Source organism: Notothenia rossii, assembly GCF_949606895.1.
Source record: "Notothenia rossii genome assembly, contig: SUPER_4_unloc_1, whole genome shotgun sequence".
Lineage (NCBI taxonomy): Eukaryota > Metazoa > Chordata > Actinopteri > Perciformes > Nototheniidae > Notothenia > Notothenia rossii.
The window spans coordinates 131,668-157,827 of NW_027640358.1; the positions used below are offsets into that span (position 1 = coordinate 131,668).

The window sequence follows — 26,160 nt, forward strand, 5'->3', positions numbered from 1 at the left end:
TGCCTGAACTTGCGCTGAGCTTCATTTCTGGAAATAACTTCATAAATAACTACGTCTGAAAGCAGAAGTCGAAGGCAGATAATAGAAAGCAAATATTCAACAATTACACCAATTGAGTTGTAGCTATATTATATTATTTGCACGCTCTTGCGGGGCCACAGAACATGAGGTCACGGGAGTTTGACACCCCTGATTTAAACCGATATAAAAATAAACCAGATATATGTTTACCATGCACAGAATCAAGGGAACGTGGTTTCTCTGTGTTTGGCGGTGCAGAAAGTTGAAGGTGTTCTGGGCGGAGGTACGAGGTGAAATAAAGAAGATCATTCAAAGCAGATTTGATTCAAAGATCTGTTGGGTTTACAGTGGCGGCTGGTGGAAAATATTTTTGGTGGGGCTGTTGATATAGTGAGTAAAAAAAATGTTTTGGGGAGAAATGAACCCTTAAATTGGGACTTCTGGTGATGTAATGGCTCCATAAAATCGTGGTTCTAGGGCCAGGAACAACCAGGCTGAGTCAGGCTGAGTATGCTAAACTAGAGAGAGAATCGCTGTCAAGGGGGCTACAACTACAACAAGATGAAAATATTTGACCGTGATTTAATTGTAATACACGTTTCAAAATGATGCCGAAGTAACAACATACTGATACCGGATAGTAAAAACCATGAATTAAGGCTTTGACAAATCTGCAGACAGACGGCAGGCGAAAAACCTTTTAAAATGCGTGTTTTCTGAATGGAGATTTGGCTAAGCTAACGTTGTAAATGCTCCGACCGTCCACACTCACAACAACGGCCTACAGACATAAATAAACCAGCGACTGTATTCTCCATGACACAGACAGTATGTGGTTTGTACTTGTTTAACTTTTGTCTAGTTTCTGAACAGATATGAAGAACTGTGAGCTCTGAGTGCTAACAGCTAACGGCTGTGTTGTTTTTCTGGGGAGCTTATTGAAGATGTCGTCACGGCTCCGCCTACACTGCGTTACTATAGAGATACTACCCCAGTTCCTCACGAGTCTAAAAAACAACTCACGTCAACGCACGTAAGCGCCGAGTGAGCACCCTCGTGACCAAAATATTTGACGGCGCTGATTGGCTGAAATTATGTTTCGGCGGCACAGTTTACTATTGAGACTTTTGCAACGTGCTGGTTGCTGCTGTTTGGCTCGGGGGCAGCGCCCCGTAATGATAAACTAATGCCAAGGGCAAGGCCAGGCAGGAAACATGTGACTTATCAGTAACTTTAGACATCGTAACACAATTTTAAACAAGATTTTATTGTAGATTATACATTTTACTGATACCAATTGTATGATATTTACCTTGTTCATTAAAAATTAAAAATATAAAATATATATATTTTTGAAATATATATATTTTTAAATATATATTTTTTTAATTTAATTTAATTTTTTTATGTGGGAAGAGGTGGGGCGGCGCCCCTAGCGCCCCTATGGGCCGGCTGCCACTGTGGGTTTATATCCAGGAGAGCATGAACATAGAGAGTCCTCAGCTCGTTTACATAAAGCCACAAAACTGATCATTATTTTCTGTATCATTTTGTATTTATTTTCTAAAACAGATACAAAATATTGAATATGTTTTATTTGTATTTCTTTTTAAAAAACATTTAAAAAGCTATACCTAAGAAGACAACATTATTATGAATAAACAATAAATAAAGTATTTTTTATATTCAAAAATTGACACCAACATTGACTTTGATGCATTTTTCTTGCAGTTTTGCATTTTATTTTTTTGTGAAAGAAGAAAACTTGACCTCAACCCCACTGAACACCTTTGGGATGAACTAGAACGGAGAGCCAGCCTCTCGTCCAGCACCAGTGTCTGACCTCACTAATGCTCTTCTGGATGAAAGGGCTTCCCACAGACACACTCCAAGATCTGTAGAAAGCCTTCCCAGAAGAGTGGAAGCTGTTATAGCTGCAAAGGGGGACCAAGTTCAAATGAAAGCCTAAGAGTTTGGAATGGGATGTCCTGAAAGCTCCTGCAGGTGTGATCAGAATCAGAATCCCTTTATTAGTCCCAGAGGAGAAATGTACATTGTTACAGCAGAAAGAGCCAGAGACAGCTTCATGTTCCCTAAAGCATGCAGACAACAAAGTATTCAAGATTAAAACAAGAAATTATAATTTAAAAAAAGTTACACATTTTACAAAATACACATCCTGTAACGGTTCTGAAGATTTAACAGCCAGGTATGTATTGCACATGGACATAGTTGGTATTTAACAACAAGGGGTGTTATAGTCTGTGTTGTTGTGTGGGGGGTCGTGGTGGTTATATAGTCTGACCGCTGCAGGAAGGAAGGACCTGCGGTATCTCTCTAATGTGTAGTTGGTCTAATACTTTGGTCTATATTGTGTATAATTGAGTATCATCTGCATAACAATGAAAATGTCCCGAGTGATTCCTTATTGCCTAAAGGAAGCGTATATAATGTGAACACAATAGGTCCAAGCTCTGAGCCCTTATGCTTTGCTGCAGCAACACTGACTGGATTCAATCAAACAGAACTCTAAACACATTTTCAGCTCCGCACACAATCTGCAATTCAACTCTGCACTTTCTAAAACTCTGCACACGGTTCTCTGAGTAACACACAGAGATCTGACATATTCACCTGGCAGCCATTTTCAAAACACTGCCATTAAACATGCTACACATATGAGCCAATGAATAGATACACATGCCAGCTGACCGTTACCGCCTGGCTGCTTTACTGCTGACTCATCAATCAGGATATAAGGACAAACAACAATATCCTGTTTATGAAATACACAAGAAAAGAAAGAAGATTGAAGTCGTTCATTCATGAGAAAAGCACTCAGAGAGAAAGTCAGAATCATTTGATTAAAAGAAATGTGAATAAAATGTCCAAAGAAAGTATTCAGAGTAATTCTTATTACAGTTTTATAATTGTTTTATATATTTCACAAAAGATCTGCTTTGACTGCAGCTTGAGAAACTTCTGGATTCAGTCTGAAAGCATCCTTTTTGAACTTGAAACATGATCTTTAATAATGTTGTAGTTTAGTTGAACTCTGAGAGGTGGACTGGCTGGACTCCTCACTGGGACTCTGGTTCTGGACCAGCTCGCAGGGTCCAGGAGTTCTTGGAGAGAAGGAGCGCTTCCTGCCGCAGGACTCGGGGGATGGGAGTTCCTGAACATGGAGAAACAGCTTCAGTTATTATGCTCCAGATATCTGGAACAAAGTCACAGAAAGAATGTGTCTGCAGCTCAGAGAGTCCTGCTGGGAACCCACACATGTTGAGGAGCCCAAAGTGTGATGATAGAAATGTACAGTACGGGTCCCCAGCACATAGAAGCTGCCGGATGCTAACCTGCATATGTTGGGAGAGCTTTACAGACCAGGAGAGGAACTAAGTACATTTACTCAAGTACTGTACTTCAGTACAATGTGGAGGTACTTGTACTTTACCTGAGTATTTCCCTTTGATGCTACTTTGTACTAAAGGGATTATATGTAGTGGAGTAGAAACTCCACTACATATAATCCCAAGCTACCCTGCAGTATACAAAGTCATTCAAACTAGCTGCACCTTTAGCAGCTTTGAGAACACTTTCATGATCAATCATTATAAAACATATCATATCTATTATTCTGAAATGGACCAATCTGCACAACGACTACTTTTACTGTCTTTCACTATATTTTGATGAGAATACTTTTCTACTTTTACTTGAGGAACATTTTGAATGCAGGACTTTTACTGTAACAGAGTATTCCTACACTCTGGTACTTCTTCTTTTACTCAAATACAAGATCTGAGTACTTCTACTTTTACTAAAAGATCTGAGTACTTCTACTTTTACTCAAGTACAAGATCTGAGTACTTCTACTTTTACTCAAGAACAAGATCTGAGTACTTCTACTTTTACTAAAAGATCTGAGTACTTCTACTTTTACTCAAGTACAAGATCTGAGTAATTCTACTTTTACTCAAGTATAAGATCTGAGTACTTCTACTTTTACTCAAGTACGAGATCTGAGTACTTCTACTTTTACTCAAGAACAAGATCTGAGTACTTCTACTTTTACTAAAAGATCTGAGTACTTCTACTTTTACTCAAGTACAAGATCTGAGTACTTCTACTTTTACTCAAGAACAAGATCTGAGTACTTCTACTTTTACTAAAAGATCTGAGTACTTCTACTTTTACTAAAAGATCTGAGTACTTCTACTTTTACTCAAGTACAAGATCTGAGTACTTCTACTTTTACTCAAGTACAAGATCTGAGTACTTCTACTTTTACTCAAGTATAAGATCTGAGTACTTCTACTTTTACTCAAGTACAAGATCTGAGTACTTCTACTTTTACTCAAGTACAAGATCTGAGTACTTCTACTTTTACTCAAGAACAAGATCTGAGTACTTCTACTTTTACTCAAGTAGCCTACAAGATCTGAGTACTTCTACTTTTACTCAAGTACAAGATCTGAGTAATTCTACTTTTACTCAAGTACAAGATCTGAGTACTTCTACTTTTACTCAAGTACAAGATCTGAGTAATTCTACTTTTACTCAAGTACAAGATCTGAGTAATTCTACTTTTACTCAAGTACAAGATCTGAGTACTTCTACTTTCACTCAAGAACAAGATCTGAGTACTTCTACTTTTACTCAAGAACAAGACCTGAGTACTTCTACTTTTACTAAAGAACAAGATCTGAGTACTTCTACTTTTACTACAAGATCTGAATACTTCTACTTTTACTCAAGTACAAGATCCGAGTACTTCTACTTTTACTCAAGTACAAGATCTGAGTACTTCTACTTTTACTCAAGAACAAGATCTGAGTATTTCTACTTTTACTCAAGTACAAGATCCGAGTACTTCTACTTTTACTCAAGTACAAGATCTGAGTACTTCTACTTTTACTCAAGTATAAGATCTGAGTACTTCTACTTTTACGGAAGTACAAGATCTGAGTACTTCTACTTTTACTCAAGAACAAGATCTGAGTACTTCTACTTTTACTCAAGTAGCCTACAAGATCTGAGTACTTCTACTTTTACTCAAGTACAAGATCTGAGTAATTCTACTTTTACTCAAGTACAAGATCTGAGTACTTCTACTTTTACTCAAGTACAAGATCTGAGTAATTCTACTTTTACTCAAGTACAAGATCTGAGTAATTCTACTTTTACTCAAGTACAAGATCTGAGTAATTCTACTTTTACTCAAGTACAAGATCTGAGTACTTCTACTTTTACTCAAGTACAAGATCTGAGTACTTCTACTTTTACTCAAGAACAAGATCTGAGTACTTCTACTTTTACTCAAGAACAAGATCTGAGTACTTCTACTTTTACTCAAGTACAAGATCCGAGTACTTCTACTTTTACTCAAGTACAAGATCTGAGTACTTCTACTTTTACTCAAGTATAAGATCTGAGTACTTCTACTTTTACGGAAGTACAAGATCTGAGTACTTCTACTTTTACTCAAGAACAAGATCTGAGTACTTCTACTTTTACTCAAGTAGCCTACAAGATCTGAGTACTTCTACTTTTACTCAAGTACAAGATCTGAGTAATTCTACTTTTACTCAAGTACAAGATCTGAGTACTTCTACTTTTACTCAAGTACAAGATCTGAGTAATTCTACTTTTACTCAAGTACAAGATCTGAGTAATTCTACTTTTACTCAAGTACAAGATCTGAGTAATTCTACTTTTACTCAAGTACAAGATCTGAGTACTTCTACTTTTACTCAAGTACAAGATCTGAGTACTTCTACTTTTACTCAAGAACAAGATCTGAGTACTTCTACTTTTACTCAAGAACAAGATCTGAGTACTTCTACTTTTACTCAAGTACAAGATCTGAGTACTTCTACTTTTACTCAAGTACAAGATCTGAGTAATTCTACTTTTACTCAAGTACAAGATCTGAGTACTTCTACTTTTACTCAAGTACAAGATCTGATTACTTCTACTTTTACTCAAGTACAAGATCTAAGTACTTCTACTTTTATTCAAGTACAAGATCTGAGTAATTCTACTTTTACTCAAGTACAAGATCTGAGTACTTCTACTTTTACTCAAGAACAAGATCTGAGTAATTCTACTTGTACTCAAGAACAAGATCTGAGTACTTCTACTTTTACTCAAGAACAAGATCTGAGTACTTCTACTTTTACTCAAGAACAAGATCTGAGTACTTCTACTTGTACTGAAGTATATGTTGATGGTAATACTGTAACAAACTGGTTATAATGTTGATGTTTTCATGTGTTTTATTCTTCAGAGTTTATTTACATGTTACAGAGTGTCAGTGAACGCGTCACTGTGTTGATAGACAGTTGTTCTGAAGAGAAACAGACAAAATGATGAAGAGAGAGAAACCAGAGTGTTGTTTTCCTCTGAGGACATGCTCCATCAAAGAGTTTCATATCTGGATGAATGGAGGATATTCAGTACTCACAGGTCTTCTGGATCTCGGCTCTGATCGTCTCATCATCTCTGATCCTGTAGGGATGAACACAATCCAACAGTTATGGATCCAGTTTAAAAGAAGTGTTTGTTCTTTGAGTCAGCTTCAGAGTCCTGACTGATCTCATGCTTTACATCCCATCATATCTTCTCTGCAAACACTACGACTGACTGCCACAGCTCTCAGCTGCATGACAGGAAGTAACAGTCATTAGTCAAGGAGCTAAAAACATCCCATCAAACACAGACTACCTTTTCCACTCTTCTGTCAAATCCCACATGTCTGGTGGAAAGTTGATCACTTACTAAATGTGGCTTTGCATTTCCAGCTGGCCTTCTATAGTTGATGGAAGAATGGAAGAGCCTGCAGTCAGTGGGTAACATCACTGATCTGTTTCCCCAGTGAGAGAAACACCTCCCTGTGTTTCATACAATACTGCTGAACCAGCAGAGACCCCTTACTGACCTGAGGGTCTCCAGTCTGCAGTCTGGACTCTCCAGAAGATCTCTCAGCAGCTCCACATCTGAATCCTGCAGATCGTTCTTACTCAGGTCCAGATCTCTCAGATGGATGTTGGACTTCAGAGCTGAGATCAGAGCAGAACAGCTGATCTCTGACAACATGCAGCCCCTCAGTCTGAATAAAGAAAACATGATGAGGATAAAAACCTTTTTATAATCCAATCAGATGTTACTCAACATTTAAATGAATCTGAACAGAAACATCTGTCTACTCCAGAAAGTGAACTTTATGATGTAAAACTAAAGTGACTTCAGATGACCTTTATTCAGACGTTATCGTTTACTAAATATTAAATACATAGATTTACTTTGAACTACTAACATCTATTACAGTTCCTTTAAGAAACAGTCAACATGTATGTCTGCAGTTCTTACTTCTTACTTTTAAAAATGAAATATGAATATAAGGACATTTATAACTTTATGGATGTAAGTTATATAAACAATAGGAAGCGTCGGGCCGAACCACGCCCCTTAGCTGTGATATAATGAGCATATATCATGGCCTGAAGTGAGCTATTGCTTTTATAAAACGGTTACCAAGTGTGGCAATATGAAAGAAAAATACACACTCTAATTTAAATAGTTTTTATTAGTAAATAATGATGTTCAAAATAAAATAGTCCCTCCGTTGCCTTCTGCACGAAACATAGTGCATGGTGGTTGCTATGCAACAACACTAACAGCAAGCGAACATATTAGAAAGAGAGCGTTGATCCATTATTTGGCTGTTTATTTACATGAATGTGTATGTTGCTGTTTATTGTGCACCCACTGAAAAACTGTCCAGCATCAGTAGCATGGCTTACGTGGTCACTTGTATTGGTTGAGGTTGTTCGAGGCTGTTGCTTGGCGTGGCGAGAATATTGCTCCACTTTCTCCGGTCCCCGAGATTGGGCTTCCAGTAGCTCTGGAGAGAGCTTTCGCACCTGTGGCCACTAACGGTCATAATTTCTCTGCTTTGTTTCAAGACCCGCATCAGAAAGCTTTTGAATGGTGGTACTTTTCCAGTTGCTCTACCTGCTCTTCACGTAGCTCTGCATGTCGTAGTTTAGGTGCTTTTTTTTCTGGAGATAGGCACTGCTCAATCCACTCCTACATACTATAAGACCATACTATACTGTAAGACCCCCCCCCGGAGGTCGAAGTTAATCTTAAATGTTTCCATTTTATGCTTTGTAAGTTTGTTTCGTAACGGAAGAAATTTAAATATATTTATAAAACTGACAAGTCAAATCAAGCAATCTGATTGGTCGATAGCGTTTTTGCGGACCTCTTTGATTACAGATTTGAAAACATCGTTGCTTGCTTTAAAAGTAGCACAATTCATTATGTTAAACCTTTGAAAGTGTCTAGATATCCCTGCCCTAATGCCAAAGGAACTGCACACTGAATATGTTTTGGCGTTTGATGTCTATGTCTGGACTGCTGCGTCAAAAAGGAGGCTTTCTGCCCCGTTACTTCTCCGCTGCTTTCTTGTTCCAGTCTGAAAAGCAGCCCAACGGTATACTGTTTTTCTCAGACGCGGAGGGATACTGACTTGTTGTGAAAAGTAACTTACAATTCTGCCCGTGGTATACGCTCAGTATATCACGGCTAAGAACCAATCAGATTGCTTGATTTGACTTGTCCGTTTTATAATAATGAATATAAATTAGGTTCAACTACAAAGTGAACATGTGAGATCTCCAGCAGTAACAGAGAGTCAGTGAACTGACCTGAGGGTCTCCAGTCTGCAGTCTGGACTCTCCAGAAGATCTCTCAGCAGCTCCACTCCTGAATCCTGCAGATCGTTGTGACTCAGGTCCAGATCTCTCAGATGGATGTTGGACTTCAGAGCTGAGGCCAGAGCAGAACAGCTGATCTCTGACAACATGCAGCCACTCAGTCTGAATAAAGAAAACATGATGAGGATAAACATCTGTTTATAATCCAATCAGATGTTACTCAACATTTAAATGAATCTGAACAGAAACATCTGTCTACTCCAGAAAGTGAACTTTATCATGTAAAACTAAAATGACTTCAGATGACCTTTATTCAGACGTTATCATTTACTAAATATTAAATACATAGATTTACTTTTTACAACTAACATCTATTACAGTTCCTTTAAGAAACACTCAACATGTATGTCTGCAGTTCTTACTTCTTACTCTTAAAAATGAAACATGAATAAAAGGATATTTATAACTTTATGGATGAAAGTTATTAATGAATATAAATGAGGTTCAATTACAAAGTGAACATGTGAGATCTCCAGCAGTAACAGAGAGTCAGTGAACTGACCTGAGGGTCTCCAGTCTGCAGTCTGGACTCTCCAGAAGATCTCTCAGCTCCACTCCTGAATCCTTCAGAGCGTTGTGACTCAGGTCCAGATCTCTCAGATGGATGTTGGACTTCAGAGCTGAGATCACAGCAGAACAGCTGATCTCTGACAAACTGCAGCTCCAGAGTCTGAATAAAGAAAACATGATGAAGGTAAAAATCAGTTTATAATCCAATCAGATGTTACTCAACATTTAAATGAATGAGAACAGAAACATCTGTCTACTTCAGAAAGTGAACTTTATCATGTATGTAATAGAAACATATTATACTCACTCACTTACTTTAATAATATCATTGTGTGATTCTTATTTGCTAATGTTTCTCTATATTTGCTACTTCTCACACTTCTTAGCTAAGCTTAGGAGAAGTCCTTATGAAGAAGATGTGTTGCAGTGTTGTTAGTGACTCTCTATGTGCACCAACAGTATGACCTTCACCTCAGGTGAACTGAGAACTTCCTGATCCGGCCTCCCTAACTCCCTAACTCCCAGAATGCTCCTTCATCCTCACCAAGCTTCCCCCTCCCTTTCTCCTCTCTCTGTGTTTAAATATGCAACCCAAACTCTACTCTTCCTCTTCCTCTCTGCAGACTGTGTGCTCTCTGTGTGACTGACTGAACTTTCTGCAAGAAATAAAATACCACAAAGAGCTGAATGCTTTGACTCTCGATCCGCATTTGATGAATAAATTCCCACCACAATGTAAAACTAAAGTGACTTCAGATGACCTTTATTCAGACGTTATCGTTTACTAAATATTAAATATATAGATTTACTTTTTACAACTAACATCTATTACAGTTCCTTTAAGAAACACTCAACATGTATGTCTGCAGTTCTTACTTCTTACTCTTAAAAATGAAATATGAATATAAGGATATTTATAACTTTATGGATGAAAGTTATTAATGAATATAAATTAGGTTCAACTACAAAGTGAACATGTGAGATCTCCAGCAGTAACAGAGAGTCAGTGAACTGACCTGAGGGTCTCCAGTCTGCAGTCTGGACTCTCCAGAAGACCTCTCAGCAGCTCCACATCTGAATCCTGCAGAGCGTTGTGACTCAGGTCCAGATCTCTCAGATGGATGTTGGACTTCAGAGCTGAGATCAGAGCAGAACAGCTGATCTCTGACAACCTGCAGTACCTCAGTCTGAATAAAGAAAACATGATGAGGATAAACATCAGTTTATAATCCAATCAGATGTTACTCAACATTTAAATGAATCTGAACAGAAACATCTGTCTACTTCAGAAAGTGAACTCTATCATGTATGTAATAGAAACATATTATACTCACTGACTTACTTTAATAATATCATTGTGTGATTCTTATTTGCTAATGTTTCTCTATATTTACTACTTCTCACACTTCTTAGCTAAGCTTAGGAGAAGTCCTTATGAAGAAGATGTGTTGCAGTGTTGTTAGTGACTCTCTATGTGCACCAACAGTATGACCTTCACCTCAGGTGAACTGAGAACTTCCTGATCCGTCCTCCCTAACTCCCTAACTCCCAGAATGCTCCTTCATCCTCACCAAGCTTCCCCCTCCCTTTCTCCTCTCTCTGTGTTTAAATATGCAACCCAAACTCTACTCTTCCTCTTCCTCTCTGCAGACTGTGTGCTCTCTGTGTGACTGACTGAACTTTCTGCAAGAAATAAAATACCACAAAGAGCTGAATGCTTTGACTCTCGATCCGCATTTGATAAATACATTCCCACCACAATGTGAAACTAAAGTGACTTCAGATGACCTTTATTCAGACGTTATCGTTTACTAAATATTAAATACATAGATTTACTTTTTACAACTAACATCTATTACAGTTCCTTTAAGAAACACTCAACATGTATGTCTGCAGTTCTTACTTCTTACTCTTAAAAATGAAACATGAATAAAAGGATATTTATAACTTTATGGATGAAAGTTATAAATGAATATAAATGAGGTTCAATTAGAAAGTGAACATGTGAGATCTCCAGCAGTAACAGAGAGTCAGTGAACTGACCCGAGGGTCTCCAGTCTGCAGTCTGGACTCTCCAGAAGATCTCTCAGCAGCTCCACTCCTGAATCCTGCAGATCGTTCTTACTCAGGTCCAGATCTCTCAGATGGATGTTGGACTTCAGAGCTGAGATCAGATCAGAACAGCTGATCTCTGACAACCAGCAGTCCCTCAGTCTGAATAAAGAAAACATGATGTAAGTTTAGAAAACAAAGTTCCTGTTTGAAATAACTCCAGGTTTAATAATCTGTTCAGAGTCAAACAGGGTTTTAATGTCAGAGATGATGCAGAAACAATCCACTGATAATCTGGAACTTTAACTTTGATCAGATGTTTAACAACTCCTTCATCTCCCTCACAGCTCATCAGTACTGACAGCATCTCCACTGACTCCTGGAGCACAGGGTGAGTCTGTGGAAGCTCAAACTCTCTCCCTCACACATTCACCTTCTCTCTGTTACTCTGATCAATATTCAGTCATTAGCAGAAACGGAACAAATAACAATAACATTGCATTTGTTCAAATTCATAAAATCATAAACACAAACAGATCAATATGAACTGCAGTCAGTGAACTGACCTGAGAGCCTCCAGTCTGCAGTTTGGACTCTTTAGTGCAGAAATCAGACGCTTCACATGTGCATCCTTCAGAGGGATGTTACTCAGGTCCAGATCTCTCAGATGGGAGGGGTCAGACTTCAGAGCTGAGGCTATGACTTCACAGTCAGGCCCTGAGACTCCATAGGGTCCAGAGCCAGTCATTCTATAATAAAACATATATTACAACATGTGTTAAAAAAAGAGGGAACATTATATTAAAAGATTTGACATGTTCTGATAGACCTTTGCTGCTAGTCCATTTAATATAATATATAATAATATATGATAATAGAGTGTAATGATTTGTCAGTGTGATCTGATCACATGTCTGTGCTCCTGCTGTCACTGACTGTTACCTAAAGAAACAGAAATTAAATGAATCACTTGACGATATTAGAGATGTACATATTTAAATGTTAGTTAATATTTGGATGTGAATGATGGATGACGGATGTTTTGGCTTCTCTGAGCATCTGAACATTTATTGCGCACACAAACACAATTAACAAACCAATAAAGTTTCAATATGTTCAACTTGATACCATCAGATGTTCCCAGTCTATCAGCATTAAGACAGAACTCTGTTATTGGTGGGATATGATATAGATCTGATTTTAAACTCTAACATATTGTGATCAAAACTTGTTCGGTGATAAAGACATGAAATCCTTTGAACAGCTTTCGTTACAATATGATTTACTCAAATACCATTTATTCAGATTCTTCCAGTGAGGAGTTATCTATCCGGCATTTAAAAAAGAGATCTTTTCATCAAGCCATTAATGAAATACATGCTTACAGTTTATGACCCTGGAGTGGAAACAACATTTCAAACTAAGATGGTTCAAATATTACAATTTAAAAATCAAGATGAACACAGTATTATTAATGTAACAGATCAATGGGGAAATGAATGATCCTGCAACATACCAGTAGAACAAGAAACATTCATAACACCACCAACTCAAACTACAGGAAAGAATACATGAAGCTTTTAATTCCATACTTGAAGACACCCCAGATTCAAAGTGAATACAAACAAACCCTCACTTCAAAATGCTGGAGAGAACGCGCTGAGCAGAAACCAGACACATATATTCTGGGCCTGTGATGTGTTGGGAGACTTCTGGGAAACACTTTGAAGAGAAATGTCCAATATCTTGTTCTCTCAACAAAAACCCATTCTCCCTATTACCGGGGAAACACCAGAGGAGATACAAAAAGATTCCTATCTATTTCTGGTCATTAGAAAAGAGATCATCAAACAAATGACAAGGAATTGTCTGAAAGAGAATAACTCAGTAAACTCACAATGGAAGAACTTAGTAAATGAAATCTATGTAACGGAGAAAACAACTAGATTAGAAACCAAATGCATATCTTTGAGGAAAGGTGGGAGGAATGGGTCAGCATAGAACAATATAGTGAATATAATGAATGTGTACCTGAGTATTCATAATGTATTCATAATGTATCCATTCTTTTATTTGTAATAATAACATGTTTCTGTGATAACTGTAAGTCCTGCTGTGTGGTGTGATCACATGCTGAGGAACCTCTCAAGTCCTTCATGTGTTTGACATGTCGCCTCCATCACTCAATATGAAGAGAGGAACGCTTCAGTTGAACTATTATTATAAATAAATAGAAGAACAGTGTTGGGTTTATTTTGCTCTCAGTATTTCAACAGCAGAAATGTTATCGCGTTTATTTGAATAATTAAACTCCTGATCCACATTAGTTTATAAAGTTAATCACATCTGGACTTACTTGAACTTCCTGCAGTTCCTCACAGCTGGAATCAGTCTCAGTCGTCCCTCCCGTGATGTTTTGTACTTCGTCAGGTCCAACTCATCCAGAACCTCCTCTGACATCTGCAGCATGTAGGCCAGAGCAGAGCAGTGGATCTCAGAGAGTCTCTCCTCTGATCTGTTCCCTGACTTCAGGAACTCTGTGATCTCCTGATGTACTGAGAGGTCCTTCATCTCTGTCAGACAGTGGAAGATGTTGATCATCCTGTCAGGAGAGGATCCACTGTTCATCTCCTTCAGGTTGCTGATGGCTCTCTGGATGGTCTCTGGTCTGTTGTCTGTGCGACCCAGGAGGCCTCCTAACAGACTCTGGTTGGACTCCAGAGAGAGGCCGTGGAGAAAGCGGACAAACAGGTCCAGGTGGCCATTTTTACTTTGGAGGGATTTCTCCATGGCTCCCTTCAGGAAGACATCCAGGGATGGGTACTCCTGATCTCCCTGCAGGAAGTCCTTCAGGGACAGCTCATCATCATCATCAGTCATATCACTGTCTTCGTCCCAGTCTCCCTGCAGGAAGTCCTTCAGTACCTCTGTGTCTCTGTTGGTGTAACAGTGCAACATGTAGACTGCAGCCAGAAACTCCTGAACGCTCAGATGAACAAAGCAGTAGACTGTTTTCTGGAAGATCATACTCTCTCTTCTGAAGATCTCTGTACAAACTCCTGAGTGCACCAAGGCCTCGGAGACATCAAGACCACAGCGCTGCAGGTCTTCTTGGTAGAACATGATGTCTCCTTTCTCCAGATGTTCAAACGCCAGCCTCCCCAGCTTCAGAAGAAGCTCCCTGTCAGCCTCCGTCAGCTGCTGTGGACTCGTCTCATGTCCCTCTTCATACTTCTGCTTCTTCCTCTTGGTCTGGACCAGCAGGAAGTGTGAGTACATGTCAGTGAGGGTCTGGGGCAGCTCTCCTCTCTGGTCTGTAGTCAACATGTGGTCCAGAACTGCAGCAGTGATCCAGCAGAAGACTGGGATCAGACACATGATGTGGAGGCTCCTGGAGCTCTTGATGTGAGAGATGATTCTGCTGGACAGCTCTTCATCACTCCATCTCCTCCTGAAGTACTCCTCCTTCTGGGCGTCAGTGAAGCCTCGTACTTCTGTTACCCTGTCCACACACTCAGGAGGGATCTGATTGGCCGCTGCAGGTCTGGAAGTTATCCAGACGAGAGCCGAGGGAAGCAGCTTCCCCCTGATGAGGTTTGTCAGCAGCACGTTGACTGAGGACTGCTGAGAGACATCAGACACAACCTCATTGTTTCTGAAGTCCAGAGAAAGTCTGCTTTCATCCAGGCCGTCAAAGATGAGCAGCACTTTGCAGACAGCCAGCTGCTCTGCTGTGAGCTTCTGTAAGGTTGGATGGAAAACATGGAGCAGCCTGAGAAGACTGTACTGCTCACCTTTGATCAGGTTCAGCTCCCTGAAGGAGAGCGGGACCACCAGACTGACATCTTGGTTTCCCAAACCCTCGGCCCAGTCCAGAGTGAACTTCTGCACTGAGAAGCTTTTTCCAACTCCAGCGACTCCGTTGGTCAGGACCGCTCTGATGAGAGTCTGTTGGTCAGGTGAGGCTTTAAAGATGTCCTGGCACTTGATTGGAGTGTCATGGAGGGGCTTCTTCTTGGAAGCTGTCTCCAGCTGCCTCACCTCATGTTGGGTATTCACCTCTTCACTCTGGCCTTGTGTGATGTAGAGCTCAGTGAAGATGCTGTTGAGGAGGGTTTCACTTTGATCAGTTCCTTCAGTCACACGTTCACATCTCCTCCTCAGACTGAGCCTATGTTCATCTAGAACCTCCTGCAGACCACGTTCTGCTGGAAGAGAAGGAAACAGGAGAGAATGAGGAACATGCTCTGAGAATCTAATTAGAACAATTAAACAACAACAAACAGACTGAGTTTAAATGTTGTATAAACAGCTCACTGTCTCTGCTCTACAGCAGTATACCTATTCAGAAACAAAGGAACCAGGAAGAGGAATGAAACGCTGCGTGTGTTCGGCCTCTTACCTCGTACAGTTCTGCTCTGACTGGCTGTCTGCAGTCCAGCTGTGGTTCTGGGTCTTTTCCCACACTGGGGACAGGAGGGGTCTCCTGATGGAGGTCTCTGCTCCCAGTATGAGGTGATGCACTGTCTGCAGAACCAGTGTCCACAGCTGGTAGAGACTGGATCCTTCAGGACGTCCTGACACAGAGCACAGCTGGACAGCTGCTGCTCCACAGGAACACCACTCTCCCTCTTCCCTCTGTGGAGAGGAACACATCCTTTACAGCACTTTACATTAGAGGAGCTGATTCTCACCAAAGGGCAGAGCGTCACCAACGCCTCACTCAAGACTCTTCTCCTCCAGTAGGACTCAGGTGAGGGTGCTGCACTTTCCCTTGCACATGTGATATTTTGGTGTTGTTGTTTTGTTTATTTCCGTTAACTGTCAAGTGGGAACTAAGTATTTTTGTAAGTACGTTTTTGTGTTTCTCTTATTATCCTACGATACTGTTATGTGTGGCTGTGAAGATTGTTTTCTTCTCCCTGCTCCTTTTCGGTCAATAGGCGCTTTAACACCGGAATACTTTTCCCAGTATAGCTCCGATAGTTCTAATATTTTGCGTTCACACCCAAAAAATCCGGAACTAGAACTTAGTTCATGAGAACCTTTGAACCCCCTTTTTAGTCCCTGCTAGAGAGCAGGTACTTTCATGGGAGAAAAGGTTCCCATTTCTGATTGGCTGGGCGGATTGCAAACCACCCCCCGTAAAACTCCCAAAGAGTTTTGTGAAGCCGGCATTTTATTTCCCCGTGTAGCAGGAACACTGGGTTCAGGGTCAAGATGGCGACACGGGCGAATGCTGCGAACGCAGCGAACGCTGATCTCCTAGAAATTAAGGACGCTTTATCCAGCATTACCAAGGATATAAGTGACTTAAATAAGACCCGAAAGGATGACAGCATAACAATTAAAAAAGTGCTGGAAACGATCGGAAGCATGGAGAGGATAATGAAGGAAAAAGACGAGAAGATTGTCACGCTGGAGAGAAGGATCGAGGAGCTTGGACAACAAACCCGGAAAGAGGATGTTATCGTGACCGGATTCAAAATCATAAAACCATATTCCCAGGTAGTGAAAAGAGATTCTGCGCCTTCTACAGACAGAGACGGACATGATTCGGTCGAAACACAGGTGCTCGAGGCACTTAATGTTTGTGGCGTGTACCTGAAGTCTGAGGAGATTGAGATCTGCCACACACTTGGGAAGACTTCGGGAAGTGGATGCCAAAGGGTGATCATAAAACTTGTGAGCAGAAAGACAAAAGTTCGTATGATGATAAACGCCAAGAAACTGAAAGGGACCGGAATCTACATTAACGAGCACCTCACGAAAAGGAACACGGATATTGCAAGAAATAGCATTTTGCACACGGTGTAGCTAAAAGAGGATTTGAAGGTTCCTCTCATTGGGTTACATTGTACAAATAAAAGTTTAAAAAGGTGAATATCATAAAAAGTATAAATGTCCAAAACAAGAAAAGTCATAGCAGTCATGTCCTGAAGGAGCTGAACATTTTAATATTTGAATGGTTTCTGGAGCTGAAAGTATGCTGAAGGAGTTAAACGCCAAACATTGGTTGAAATAAGTTGAAGGATAAAGATTTGAAGAACAATAGTCTGTTGCTCAGCATTCACACTAATTATCAGATAACATAAAAACTGGATCCTCTTCAGGTCAGGTTACAGCAGAAACTCTTACTTTGTGTCTGAAGGTCCAGGTTCATTACTGAAGACTGGAGGATTCTCTTTAGACCAGTCACTCTTCAGAGACAGACAGCTGGGGACTGGAGACTCTGCTCTCTGTCTGTGGAAACAACACATGTTTTAAACATCATTAGTTCATTCAGAGCACATTTTGACTTCTGTCTCAGCTTACAAACGGAGAGAGACTAACTTATGGCAACACAAAAGATGGTTGAGATGAGGAAGCGTCGGCGCTTCTGGCGATTTACTCGGAAGGCTTCAGTAGAAGCTGCTGGGAGTCCCAGCAGCTTCTACTGAAGCCAGTCCCCAACTCAAGGCTTCATTTGCCTAATCCTCCCTGAGGGACTTACTCCGGTGTGAACGCGATCAGCTCTTTAGTTCATCAGAACTAAAGATTCTGATGAACTAAGTACGGTAAAGTACTTGTTGTGAAAGCGCCTAATGGTGTGTTTATAGAGACATGTTTTGTAAATAATTGTTATACATTAAGTCGTGCATACCATGAACGGAACAAATACAAATGAAAGATGAAATGCTGCATGAATACGCATTAATTTCACCTCTTCACTTTCTTGGTGTTGCCAGGCACGGATCTGGGTCTTTGCATTGACTCTACATGTAATCACACAAAGCTCTGTTATATCTGCTAATGCTAAACACAACCAGCTCACCAGGTCATCACTATTATTAAGAAACATCTTTAAAATACATATCATGAACATGCCCAAGTACTAAATCATGTTTTGGACGATATATTTAGTTTAGTGAGTATTTATCAATATTTTTGCATTTAAAACCTTTTGATGCCACTGATACAATGATGCTATAAATGCATACTTGCAACTCACTCCTCTTCGGCATCAGCACAACATCCCTCAACAGACTCCAGCGTGTCCAGAACGCATCCGCCAGACTCCTCACCCACACCAAATCATGGCATCACATCACCCCGGTCCTCAAAGAACTCCACGGGCTTCCCGTCTCACACCGCATTCACTACAAACTCCTGGTCCTCACCTATAAAGCCCTCCACCATCTGGCCCTCCCCTACCTCACTGACCTCCTCATCCTCTACCAACCACCCCGGTCCCTCAGATCCACCTCAGCCGGTTTTCTCTCAATCCCCAAGGCCAAACTCCGGAGCTTCGGGGACAGAGCCTTCTCTGTGGCAAACCCGAATCTCTGGAACTCCCTCCCCCAAGACCTCCGTGAGTCTGATTCCCTCACCCTGTTCCAGTCCCGTCTCAAAACCCACCTCTTCAACTCTGCTTATCCTTAAACCCCCCCCTCCCCCCTCTGAACCAACATCCTCCTGACTGCTTTTCTGTTTTTGTTTTGTTTTTGTTTTTTTGTTTGTTTTTGTTCTTGTTTTGTTTGTCGACCTTACTCATAATGTAAAGCGTCTTTGGGTCTAGAAAAGCGCTATATAAATCCCATTTATTATTTTTATTATATTGAAATATCCTCAAATAACGTTAGCTTGCTGAACTCTGCTGCCTTTGTTCTGTACTATACTGCACACATGGTATTATTAAAGAACAGTTTAATATATTAGATTATATAAAAACAGAATCCTCTTCAGGTCAGGTTACAGCAGGAACTCTTACTTTGTGTCTGAGGGTCCAGGTTCATTACTGAAGTTTATAGGAAAGTCTTTAGACCCGTCACTCTTCAGAGACAGACAGCTGGGGACTGGAGACTCTGCTCTCTGTCTGTGGAAACAACACATGTTTTAAACATCATTAGTTCATTCAGAGAGCACATTTTGACTTCTGTCTGTATGTAGATTATTTACTATCGCTGATGACGCCAGGGATCAAGAGTTTAAACTTTGTTACTGTTCTGTTACTAAGTTTCTTTAAAACTATTTTTTTTTTCTTAAAACGTCTCGGGAGTAATGTGCAGTACCGGAGTCCACCAGAGAGGCAGCCGCTGCGGGACAGTAGCCTGCGTACTGCGTAGCCTTCTCTGCCCTGAAGAAGTGACCCTTCCTAGTGCCTGTCTGACGAGTTTTAAGCTAATAGCCTATAAAGTTATGGATAATAGAAAGTTATTTTCATCGAAGCAGGCGCCACAAGCTGCAGCAGCAGCAGCAGCAGTATCAGCAGCTGACAACAATGTCATCACCAGCAGTGAAGAAATGGATGATGTTTCAGGTTTGTGAATCTAATGGTGTTATCTGCGCTCTGGCTGACTGAGTAACAAGTGAAAAAGAGTGATGTAACGTTAATGTTAAAGCTAGTAAACATGGAGTAACCACACTAAGTATACCCTCATATGTTAGTAATATGTATACAGAACATGACACAAAATTATCCTAAGATGTAACGTTAACCCTTCATACCTCAGTCTACTTTTAAGACACTAAAACAACGTATTCCAATTATTATTTTGTTTTAGCGCGTGGAATTATACCGGCTCTCGTTTCAGTACACATAACAACGGAACCATAGCAAACTGACAGGCAACCCTCTGAATCAGACTCCGATTGGCTGTGACTGCATCCACTCAGAGTGTCCGATTCAGAAACGTGACTCTTACACTCTTTACGTCACAAACAAAGATGGTGGATGAGAATAGATCTATAAACAATAAGGAATGCACCAGAATCAAGGTGAGACTATCCGCATCCTTTAAAATTCTACGCACATTCGTTTCACCAAAATAAGTAAACTACTGTATTTGAGTGAGTTAAGGCAGTGTTTTTCAAAGTGGGGGCCCCGACCCCCCGGGGGGCCGCCAGGGGGCAAAGTTTGAGGGGAAAGGGATTTAAAAAAAAAAAAATGTTAGATGTTATTAATAACTGCATATCTATCAATCTATGTGTCCATTGATGCTTTTTTAAAAATATTTTTAAAATCACACGACCGCCCTTAAAGCCAATCAGAATCGATCTGCCGCTACTAAGAGTGAAAATCTGAGAGCTAGTGAATATTTCGCTCTGCAGCTGGATGAGAGCACTGATGTAGCAAATGTCGCAGAATTGTTTGCATACATCAGATTTATTTAAAAAGAAAACTTTGTTGAGGAAATATTATTTTAGCAAAGCACTGGAAGGTAGGACCACAGGAAGAGACATTTTCCAAGTTTTAGATGAGTACATCATCTCAAATGGACTTGACTGGTCTCGTTGTGTGGGTGGTGTTCAGATGGGGCAGTGGGGCTATGACAGGCAAAAAAAGCGGAGTGACAGCTTTGATCAGGCAAAAGGCCCCAAATGTAGTGGCAACGCACTGCATGCTCCATCGCAAGGCACTTGTACACATCATTTAAAAAAAAATTGCAACAGGGGGGTCCCCGCCAGAGGATAATGCTATATGGGGGTCCTTGGCATGGCAAAGTTTGGGAACCCCTGAGGGCATTAGTTTGTTTCATTAAAGGGTGTTAATTAATAAGTGTTCTCCAGTGCCTTTTGTCCGCTTTAAGGTATCATTAAGGTAGGGTTAATGTTGCTCTCAAAATGCACCAGATTGATGCTTTGAACTTCAATATTCTAAAACAAATCTTTCCCCCTAAAGGATGTTCACTGTACTGTTACTAAGTTTCTTTAAAGCGATCATTAAAGAACAGGTTAGATGATCAGATAACATAAAAAGTGAATCCTCTTCAGGTCAGGTTACAGCAGAAAGTCTTACTTTGTGTCTGAAGGTCCAGGTTCATTACTGAAGACTGGAGGTCTATCTTTAGACCAGTCACTCTTCAGAGACAGACAGCTGGAGACTGAAGATGTGTCCTCTGCTTCCTCATCTTTAAAACCACTCATCTTCTCCAGTCTGTGTGTGACACACACACACACACACACACACACACACACACACACACACACACACACACACACACACACACACACACACACACACACACACACACACACACACACACACACACACACACACACACACACACACACACACACACACACACACACACACACACACACACACACACACACACACACACACACACACACACACACACACACACACACACACACACACACACACACACACACACACACACACACACACACACACACACAAATCTAAACCATGAGAAATAATAAACTTGTGTTATGATATTAGGGTTGAGAGAGAGAGAGAAAGAGAGAGAGGGGGGTGGCACTTGCATGTGTGTGTGCATGGTAGAGCGAGGGAGAGTGAGCGAGCGGTGGTGTGTGTTTCTGAAGTGAACTAAACAGCAGCAAAGGTCTGTCGAGTGTCTTCAAAATTAGATCTGTAACAAAGACCTTAATAAATGCAACGGCCTCCCAAAGAAGAGCTCTCCTGTCTGCCTTATTGAAAAGTGGGTTATTGAACCCGAAGTTTGTTGCTTCGGCCCTGGAAGACTGCAGAGAGTCACCCCTGTTTCCTCCACTACGGTCTGGGAGCCGACAGGAAAGTTTAACACTTGGTTAAAAAACATCAAATCAGTCAGACTTCAGACAGGCCGCTCCCCATTTTGACTGCGCTGGGCTGTCGCATGTTATGTTGCTTTGATGAATCAGAAAACAGGAAATAATAAAGTTCACACCACTTGTAAAGTCTCATTGGACTCTAGGACGCTGATGTTCTGATATCCAGTGAAACAGAGTAAATAATGTGTTAGAAAGCAGATCCTGGTGTTAACACTCACCCTGTTCTCCTCCTGCTCCTCGAGCTGTGAAATGGCGTCTGGCAGTCTGACTTCCTACTTGGACTTTAACACCCTCACCTGTCTGCAGCTCCTCCTCTTCTTCTTCTTCTTCTTCTCTTTAATGGCGAATTGCTTCCACTTGGAGCATATTTCGCCACCTACTGTTTAGTTATTAAATGTTCATACTAAATTCTTGTCCTCAGACCAGTGCTTTTGAGGAATTTGAAGATCAGCTTGTTTGCTTCATTTCTTGATTTACTTTCAAATATTGCCTTGAAATCCATGTCCTTGATGTTGAGTTGTTCCAGTGCAGTTTTCAGAATGAATCTTTGTCTGTTATATTCCGGGCAGCTAAAAAATACATGATGTATTGTCTCTGGTTGTTGGCAACCATCACAATTGCCATTTGGATGTTTTCCAATCAGATGCAGTGATGAGTTTAGTCCAGAGTGTCCCAATTTTATCCTGCTGTTAATGCTCTGTTCTCTTCTACTACTCCCCCAAGTGCTTCCTGTTCCTACTTCCCTTTCTATCTGATATAAATGTCTTCCTTTGGTGTTACTGTCCCATAGTTTTTGCCATTGTTGCTTGATAACCACTTTAGTAAAAGATTTGACTTCTGCTCTACTGATGGGTACACTAATATCAATCTGGTTTGCTTTCAAACCACATTTTGCCAGTTGATCCACTACTTCATTCCCTCTAATGCCCACATGCGCTGGAACCCACACAAATTGAACAACAATTCCCAGATGAACTAACCTAAACATGATGTGTAAAATTTCATGTAAAATATCCTGACGACATTCTGAAGAGAAGTTGTTTATACTCTCCAGAGCCGCGCTGGAGTCAGAGCAAATGACCACTCGCATTGGCTGTATTTCCTCTACCCACTGAAGTGCTAGAGAGATAGCCATCATCTCTACTGTATATACTGCGATGTGATCACTTGTACGCTTTCCCACTTTGACTTTTAACTCAGGAACATAAAATGCACAACTAGTTAGACCATTTTCTGGATTTTTGGAACCATCAGTAAATATTTTTATAAAGTGCCCATATTGTTCATGTAGAACAGTGTTCACATAAGCCCGTACATTGAATTTGTTTTTCATTGAATGTACCCGTTTCAATAGTGATAAATCTACTATAGGTTGAGGTAGCAACCATGGTGGAACAGCTGATAACAACACCATCGGACTAATATTCCATTCTTTAACTTTGAATTCCTTACATATTTCCGAAACACAAAAACAAAAACTTTCTTTTTTTATTTTGTTACTTTCCCAACTTGTTTGTACAGTTTGTTTAGTAGGGTGAGTATCTTTATGACCCTGTAGATTTGCCCAGTAATTAACAATTAACTGCTTTCTCCTCAAAGAAATAGGTACTTCTCCGACCTCTACCTGAAGTGCCGACACTGGTGTAGATCTTACTGCCCCGCAGCATATCCTTAGTGCTTGTGCCTGGACTCTATCTAATTTTTGAAGAGAAGAGTATGCAGCTGACCCATACACTATTAGTCCGTATTCTATGGCTGATCTAATTAAGGCCGTGTATACGTTCCTCAAAGCAGCTTTATCAGCCCCCCACTTAGTGCCTGCCAAGCACCTCATAACATTTAAAACCCTTTCACATTTATCTACTACTTTATCAATGTGAGTACTCCATGTGACTCTCTCGTCCAACCATATTCCCAGAAATTTAAATGTCTTCACTTTCTTTAGATCTTGTCCATAAAGTTTTAACCTAACCTCCTCACCTATCCTTTTCCTCGTAAAAAATAAAGTTTCAGTTTTTTCCACCGACAATCTAAACCCCCATGTCAGAGACCAGCTTTCAATTTCCCTAATGGCTTCCTGAATCCTAGCTACAATATATTTTACATTTCTGCCCCTTTTCCAAATAGCTCCATCATCTGCAAAAAGTGACTTACCAATATCAGATCCTACTTGTGTATATATCATTGATCATGATAGAAAACAAAAGAGGACTGATGACACTCCCCTGCGGGGTTCCATTTTCAACTTCATGCCTTCGAGAATATGACTTGCCAACTCGGACTCTGATGGCACGGCCCAACAAAAAATCCATAATCCAATTATATACATTACCTCCCAGACCCATAATGTCCAGTTTGATTAATAATCCTTCCTTCCACATCGTAAGCTTTTTCCACATCAAAGAATACAACTACAACACACTCCTTGTTCGCTTGGGCTTTCCTGACTTCAGACTCCAGGCACAGCAGTGGATCTAAAGTACTCCGCCCTCTTCTAAACCCACTCTGATAAGGAGTCATTAGTTCATTTTTCTCAATGTAGTATGTTAGCCTTTCTGTTATCATTCTTTCCATAACTTTACACAAGTGTGATGTCAGAGCTATAGGTCTATAACTGCCTGGACTGGTTGGATCTTTCCCAGGTTTCCTAATAGGAATAATGACTGACTCTTTCCATCTTATTGGCAGCTTCCCTTTCTCCCAGATCTTATTGTACATCTCCAGCAGCTTTCCTAATGCAAAATCACTTCATTTGGTCAACATTATATAACATACATTATCTTTCCCAGGAGCAGTCATTTTACACTTACTTAATGCTCTTCTCAACTCTTGAATAGAGAAAGGTATATTTACAACACTCTGCGACGAATGTCTTTCTTCATATACATTAGGATGCTCATCTAGCACTTCCTGCCTCCTGGTCTTACCTTCTTCTGTCAAATTTTCAGAAGAATGAACTTTGACAAAATGTTCAGCTAGAATTTCTGCCTTCTCCATCCGTAGCACCAGTGGCAACTTCCCCTCCAATCTCTAATACTGGCAGGTTACTCTGATGTCTTATTCCCCTCATCTTCTTAATCATTCCCCATACTTTATCTAATGGTGTAGTTCTCCCAATACTTGAACAGAATCCTCTCCAACACTCCCTTTTTGCTCTTTTAACAATGTTCCTTACCTGAGCCTGTGCCTTTTTATATTCTAATAAATTGTGTAATGAATGTGTCTTTCTTAGCTTTCCAAACAGCCTGATTTTGTTTCGGATTGCATCATTACAGTCTTTGTTCCACCACGGTACCATCTTAACACATTTACCAAGTTTCCCAGTTTTATTCCTAATAGTTTGATTAGCGCTTTTAATTATATTTGAAGTAAATTGCTCATTTATTTCATCAGTACTTTCTGCCATATCAATCTGATCCAATTCATTATCGCACAATTTAGCAAACATCTCCCAATTTGCTTTAGAAAAAGTCCATCTCATGATACCGTCTAGCTCAACCACATGATTTATATCAAACTTGATTATAATCGGAAGATGATCACTCCCAATACTGTGATCTGCCAATACTTCCCAACTGCTACCAGAAGCTAATTCACTTGTTACAAGAGTTAGGTCAATCGCAGACTCTGTTCCATCTCTAAAATTGATCCTTGTACCTTGCCCATTATTTAAACAAACTAATTCCTTTGCCTCTATTAAATCCTCCACCACCTGTCCGTTGTAATCTGTTGATCTCCCTCCCCACATTGTATTATGTGCATTAAAATCACCACACCATATTATTTCATTTCCTTGGCAAAGACTGTCTAATTCCTCTATTCTGAGTTTATTACATGGATTATAAAAATTCAGGACACTCATTTTCCTTTTATTAATCCAAACTTCTACACCCACTATTTCTAAATCATGACTGTTCTTAAAAGTTAGCTTACTCTAAGACATGACTTCTCTGATAAAGATTGCACATCCCCCTCCCTGGCCATCATATCTATCTTGTCTTATAGCAGTATATCCCCCAATTATGAAGTCCAAATGAGTCTTCAGCCATGTTTCTTGAATACAAATAACGTCTGGTGTTTCTTTTAACTGATATATATAGGTCTTGAATTCTTGTCCATTTGCAATAAGGCTTCTAGCTTTCCATTGCAGAATGAGAAAAACCATTCATCTACTCAATCTGTGAATCATCATTATTGGTGGCTAGCATTTCATGTATCATTTCAACGGTTATATCCT

At 40.2% G+C, this 26,160-nt stretch overlaps 1 protein-coding gene across 1 annotated transcript; it reads right to left on the minus strand.

Annotated features, from left to right (window-relative positions):
- Positions 1-1,726: 1,726 nt before the first annotated feature.
- On the minus strand, positions 1,727-22,924 carry LOC307038372 (NACHT, LRR and PYD domains-containing protein 12-like). The gene is made up of 14 exons (XM_079696273.1): positions 22,142-22,924; positions 21,145-21,282; positions 19,117-19,221; positions 17,505-17,609; positions 15,769-16,004; positions 13,723-15,574; positions 11,933-12,115; positions 11,358-11,528; positions 10,331-10,501; positions 9,307-9,474; positions 8,736-8,906; positions 6,962-7,132; positions 6,488-6,531; positions 1,727-3,196 (listed from the first exon to the last, which is right to left on the minus strand). Coding segments are annotated over exons 2-14 (3,507 nt in total). The 5' UTR covers positions 21,273-21,282; positions 22,142-22,924; the 3' UTR covers positions 1,727-3,194.
- Between the last annotated feature and the right edge of the window lie 3,236 nt (positions 22,925-26,160).

What these genes read in the sequence shown, in the direction of transcription:
- LOC307038372 (XM_079696273.1), bottom strand. Translation starts at nt 21,272, where the DNA reads ATGAGTGGTTTTAAAGATGAGGAAGCAGAGGACACATCTTCAGTCTCC. An exon ending in TGCAGACTGGAGACCCTCAG is followed by an intron (nt 8,907 to 9,306) that starts GTCAGTTCACTG and finishes TTCTTTATTCAG; the next exon opens with ACTGAGTGGCTGCATGTTGT. An exon ending in TGCAGACTGGAGACCCTCAG is followed by an intron (nt 7,133 to 8,735) that starts GTCAGTTCACTG and finishes TTCTTTATTCAG; the next exon opens with ACTGAGGGGCTGCATGTTGT.